Below are 6,000 nucleotides of genomic sequence, written 5' to 3'. Positions count from 1 at the left end.
TAAATAGAAACGCCGGGGGTGACTGGTGAGTGAGCCGCCCCTACAAATCAGATTTATTTATAGGGACGGCTCATATCACCAGCCGTCCCTGCTGTTATATTTGTAGGAATGGCTGGTGTCTGGACTCTCGAGCACGTCACTGTAGAGACGGCTCCCTCCCCTGCCGCCCCTATAAAAAATTGATCCCGTTACTTAAAAAAACGTTTTTTAGGTACTGTCAGGAGAACGTTCGGGGCATGGGAGCCAGCAGTTTTTGAAGACCAAAGCCAAGAACTGCCCGACGATGCTGGTGATGATCGTGATGCACTGGGGCAACGTACCACTACCAGGCTACGACGATTGTGGCTCTGCTGCTTCGAGCGGTTTACTTGTTGGGACAGAGATGAGTGCTGCATCGGCGGAGTGCGTCATGTGGTTTGGGGTGCCGCCATACGCTGGAAGCCGAGAGGTGCTGAACTGCTGGTATTGATAGTGAAAAGTTACAGGCAGAACATAATACTACCATATTTCCTATCTATTTGTTTATATACTTAAATTAAATCAAAGTAGAGTTTCTTTCTAATAATCCTTCCAGATACGGCATGAAGTTTATTCTCAAGATGAATTGAAACGCATGTTGTGATCATAAAATATAAATCTCTAATCCTCTTTCCTCCGATCATCGAAAGGAGTTTGATTATTGCAAAATGAATTAAAACATATGTCATGATCGTTAAATAAATCATCGGGTTATAAATCATCTGAGTAACCACGCAACAAACTATAAACTCCATTGCAACGCACGGGCACGTTTGCCCGTGAATATCAAAGCAAAAGCGTCTTTGATTTGGGTTTGCTTCACATCTCTGGTACGGTGGTGGTTTAAGACTTTTTTTTTATTGACAACAATGGTGCTTCAAGACTTGAGCAGGGGGAGTAGGAATAAACTTTCAGGTAAAACCGTAAAAAGGACTTCCAGCGTAATAGCGTTGAATGTAGGGCGTGTGGTGTGTACAAGGAATATCCCCTACTGCAAGAACATAATGGGCCCAGATCCAGCAAGGACTTTCATGTAAAGCCTGGGTCAAATGCAAGCCTTGCCCCTCTTGCCGATGTTTGTCTCATGGGGTACATGTCCTCCGACAAACTCACCACGTGTCACACGTTGGACTGAACGTGCTTACCGGAATTGTAATTTCACTAGCTAAGGCTAGTCTAAATGGGGTTTTCATCTCCCAGTTTCTAACACACTCATATTTTGGAAATAGTGTAGAAGAGTTTTATCTCCATAAAACTCTCTCTACTCCCATAAAACTTTTATCTTCTCTCTCTTCATCAAGACAGTGCCATGTCAGCATATTTAATGCCCATAAAACTCTATGAAATCCCCATTGAGACTGGCCTAATATTATGTCCATGCTTTGTAATGGGACGTACGCCTGAAATTACGTGTGGCAATTATGTGGGACACTGTTAACACGCAACACGTCGTGTGGACGGCGAGCGCACGACCCCGGCCTCAGTCTTCTCCCTCCCAATGCAGTGCGCCCTTCCTCCCCCACCCCCGCCTCCTCCCTCGTAGCTGGCCACACCGCCCACCGCCGCCCTGGCTCGGCCGCCTCTACCACCACTAGGGCCCTAACCGCTCGGCCCCTACTAGGCCCGTCGGAGTTGGGCAAGAAGAAGACGGCTCGCCGAAACCCTAGCACCTCCTTCTCCGGCGAGGTCGTGGTCACAGGGGAGAAGGAAAGGGGGCACAGGGGTGCGTAGGAGAGGGAGCGTGGGGCCGCGTTGCGTTGGAGAGGAAAAGGGAGAGGCGGTCGCGCCATCACGCCAACGAGCGTCGGTCCCGTGTTAGATTTTGTGAATTAGAGCAAGTATAATAGCAGGCTATAAGCCGGCTGAATGCTGAAGTGGAGGAGAGAGAAGAGAAGCAGGCTGTAAGCTTATAGCCAGCTTAGACACAAGAACCGAGAAACTTTATGAGAGAGACTAGTGAGCCTTATATTAATAGTGAAGAACTAACTATTATATGTGTAGGCTGAGAGAAGACTATAAAGATGGTTACAGCTGGCATGCCGACTGTATTATTAGTCTTGCTCTTATGTGAGAGGTAGCTATGCTATTGAATTTAACAAGCCAAAGGGTGGTCAAGAAAATCCAAGGGAGCAGGAGGCGGGCAGTCTCGCCGAGTCCCATGGTATCCGATTGGTGATGATCACCACGCGACCCGCGCCTTCCCTCTTGAGCATCAAATCAAACAATCAACAATAGTTCCTAAGGCCTTGTTTAGTTGACGAAATTTTTGACGAAATGATACTGTAACACTTTCGTTGTTATTTGATAATTAGTATTCAATCATAGTCTAATTAGGTTTAAAAGATTCGTCTCATGAATTTCGTCTAAACTGTGTAATTAGTTTTATTTTTTATTTATATTTAATGCTTCATGCATGCGTCCAAAGATTCAATGTTACAAAAAATCTTGAAATTTTTTGTAAAATGAGAGAAACTAAACAGCACCTACCTTCGCCTGCTGTCCCTGTCGTCGGCGCTCACTAAGCGGCGGCCGATGGTCGCTTCGCACGTCCACTTCCTCCCCTTTGACGTGTGTGGTGTGGTTCCACTTGTCACTTGAGTCGTGCAGTGAGTCCAGGCGCTTCACCGACTTCCCCTACTATGGAGGACTGGAGACCATGGTATGGTGGTGGTGCTCCCCAGCTGGCCAAACCTTACGAACCAGCACGAACAGGCTGATCACCTCCATCTCGAGAGTCACCCACGCTGTTCTTTTGGTTTCAGCTTATTCAACCATCTAAAAGTGTTTTCCATCTCGAGAGCGTGTTGGTTTCAGTCAAAAAGTGTTTTCCATCTCGAGAGCGTGTTGGTTTCAGTCAAAAAGTGTTTTCCATCTCGAGAGCGTGTTGGTTTCAGTCAAGTGTTTTCAGTTAAACTTATTCATCCAACCAACAGTGTTTTCAGTTAAACTTATTCATCCAACCGACAGTGTTTTTCTCTCTCTCGCAGCGAACCAGCACAAACTGAACCAAACCAGCGCAAACTGGACCAGAAACCATCCAGCTTAACACGCCGACCATTACGAGTATAGTACGAACGAAAGGAAAAAAGAGAGGTGAGAGCAAGACGCCGCTGACGACTGACATCTCACGAGTACGACGGGGGAAGAAAAAGAAGAACGGAGATGGTAACATACGACAGAGCACCGGATCTGATGGAAAACAGGCTATTAACAATAAATAATACGTACTCTCCTAGTGAGCAGATCTGTTGTATGTAGAACAAACAAAGAATACGCTAAAAAACGCGGGGGATTATACAATGGCATCCCAACCCAGATAGCAACTGTCTCTCAACACATCAATCTCGCTCACTCACCACGCACGCACAAACGCTAGATCTCATCTCACGAACCCAACTATAGTATTACTAGGAGCAGGTAGTATGCTAGTAATAAACCCGAATGCAACGACGGCGCGGCCAACAAATAGCAGCAGCGAGAGCCATCGTGTCATACTCACACCACAGGCGGCGGATCCACCGGCGCCGACCAACCGGCCGCCCGCCCGACCGACCGACCTCCCTCAGAAGAAAAACACGCCGAGCGCCACAGCGGCGACAAGGAAGAAGGCGGGGGAGACGCTGGACGCGGCGCTGGGAGGCGGAGGGAAGGTCGGGGCCTCCGTCGGCGTCTGCCCGATCGAGCTCGGCGCCGGCGGCGAGGCGGGGATCTCCGGGGCGGGTGCCGTGGCCTTGGGCGCTGGCGCTGGGGACGGGGCGGGCTTCTGCGTCGGAGAGGACGCGGGAGCGGAGGCCGGGGGAGACGCCGGGGCTGGCGCCGGCGCCCCACGAGGAGGGGGCGGCGGCGGCGGCGGGGTCGCCGGAGGCTGCGCCCTGGGCGCCGGCGTCGGGGACGCGCCTGGTGCCTGCGCCGTCGCGACGGCCAAGAGCATGGCCATTGCCACGGCCACGAGGTGGAGGCGCGCCATTGGATCAGGAGACGGTGGGCGGTGGGGTTGGCGGCGAGTGCGCTAGGGTTTGGGATTAAAGGTAGTGTGGGGTTTGGTCTCTCTCTCCTTTGCAAATGTGGGGGACGGACGGTGCACGGAGGCGGGGCGACTTGGAATTGTGCGGGCCAACCGGTCAAGCGATTTTTATAGATATATGAAAAAGGAGACGCGGCAGGAACAAATAAAAAAGGAAGGTTTACACCATAACAATGTCAGGTTAATTACCATAGCAATTGATGGCGCGATGTCGGTGGACTGTGACTGTGAGACGATCTTGCTCGTCGGATCCGCATCCAGCGGTGCACAAAAAAAAAAAAAGTCTCTTTTCTCGACAAGTATTTTCCAAAAGCAAATTCACCTTTTGTGCCAAAAATAGAAACTGCCTCTCTCCTCCACCTTAAAGCAATCGCAATTGCAATTGCTAATGGCCTCCTCACACTTAATTTTGGTAATTCTCTTTCGAGGTTGGAAATGAATCCATATAACTTTGCGATAAATGTCTTGTTCGGCTTACCCCATATTCGACTTGTTCAACTTCTTTTTTCAGCTAGAACAGTATTTTTCTCTCACAACAATTCAATCAGAACAGTGTTTTCATCCAATTTCAGCTAAAATTCCGCCAAACGAACGGGGCCAAATAGGGACAGATTTGCAGGCCATTCCGTGACGCAAGTAGTCTGGTAGCCTCCCGAAATCTCTTAGGCTACCGCGTGCATGCCTAATTGTCGCTCATGCTTATTTGATGAATCTTTGATTGGGTCGTGTCGTGCAGGGGTCGATGATCACTGACTTATTTTTTCTCAATATAACCACCAATACTTCGATTTTTTTAAGAGATAATATTTGATATTTCAGCTACATATATACGTATAATAATAACTTTATATAAGCTGGCACGGAGTACTTTTGCAAAAGTATGTGTGCGTACCTTTAAACTTCCTTACGACACGATGCGGTCGCCGGTCGGTGATGGGAGCCATTCGCTTTCAAAAGGAAAGGAAATTTTGCTCTGTCCTTGACTTATCAGATTTCTTCTACCTCTTGTATCTTCTTGATTCTTCACTTATATTATATAAAAAACGTCTCACACCCTCACCTCTTGTGTAATCACGTTTCTGCCATTCGGTATGGTATATGTTCTAAAAGGCAAGGGTAGTTACCGTAGTAGTGCAGCAAGCTTTGCAAATAACTGCCGAAGGAAATGATTGACTTGGTAAAGCTAAATCGTGAAACCGGTTTTTATGCTAGCCAATGATATGCAAATAGCTGTACGGTATGGTGGTATATGTATTCGTTTTGGACATCTTTCTGGTACTATCTCTAGTGATAGCGAACCATTTTTTTGGCAAACGGTTAATAAGCGTAAATGTGTACATCTATCTACTGAGCTTTCAGCGTGACAGGATGGACCCAACAGGAAACTCAGTCAGAGACCACATTGGAAATTCATTTGGAAATCTTGAAGCTTTCTTAAGCATCAAGCCCTCGATCAGCGCTACAAGGGGGGCTAGAGCTACTATCAAATCATCAAATTATTAAGACGCTCAAGTTTCAGCATTGACTGGACCAGAGAAGTGTAAGCCTCGTCGAGTCGTCGTCCTGTGATGCTTCTGCATCACGGTTCATCGCCATAGTTTCAGGGTAACTAGACAAAATCTTCAAACACTTTACGTGTCCAAGCATTCGACGGTCAAAGAGGCCTCGACGGCAATTCAGTCGCAATGACACAATACAGATTACAGAGTGATGGGATGATAATAAAAGAGACAAACTTGAAGCGAATTCAGACCTGACGACTACTGTCCACCTCTACATCTTGCTCACTCCAGTGCATCGTTGCCCATGCTCCTGATGCGCTCGTCGCATCTTATTACTTGTGAACTTTTGACCGAGGCATTCACCTGTCACAAATGCCCTGGGCCGGCTTATTACAAAAAACGCCCGTAAGCGGCCACTGAAGCGTGTGATTTATGAAGCCTCTAAAACTTGGCCAC

At 47.9% G+C, this 6,000-nt stretch overlaps 2 protein-coding genes across 2 annotated transcripts in view; both read right to left on the bottom strand.

The window, feature by feature from the left end:
* Positions 1-3,214: 3,214 nt before the first annotated feature.
* Positions 3,215-4,108, bottom strand: LOC136501777 (arabinogalactan protein 1-like). The gene has a single exon (XM_066497312.1). The coding sequence runs from the start codon at positions 3,983-3,985 to the stop codon at positions 3,581-3,583; it is 405 nt and encodes a 134-aa protein (XP_066353409.1). The 5' UTR covers positions 3,986-4,108; the 3' UTR covers positions 3,215-3,580.
* Positions 4,109-5,688: 1,580 nt separating this feature from the next.
* Positions 5,689-6,000, bottom strand: part of LOC136500794 (uncharacterized) — a 29,007-nt gene continuing 28,695 nt past the window's right edge. Inside the window, exon 19 of the mRNA XM_066496228.1 lies at positions 5,689-5,921. The gene's annotated coding sequence lies outside the window, so the exon portion shown is untranslated. The remainder of the gene's footprint in view (positions 5,922-6,000) is intronic.

The sequence above is a fragment of the Miscanthus floridulus genome, chromosome 13 (assembly GCF_019320115.1).
Source record: "Miscanthus floridulus cultivar M001 chromosome 13, ASM1932011v1, whole genome shotgun sequence".
In the NCBI taxonomy this organism is placed as follows: domain Eukaryota; kingdom Viridiplantae; phylum Streptophyta; class Magnoliopsida; order Poales; family Poaceae; genus Miscanthus; species Miscanthus floridulus.
The sequence above is the reverse complement of the archived record's forward strand: the minus strand, read 5'-3'. Positions and strand labels throughout refer to the sequence as shown.

What these genes read in the sequence shown, in the direction of transcription:
- LOC136501777 (XM_066497312.1), bottom strand. Translation starts at nt 3,985, where the DNA reads ATGGCGCGCCTCCACCTCGTGGCCGTGGCAATGGCCATGCTCTTGGCC.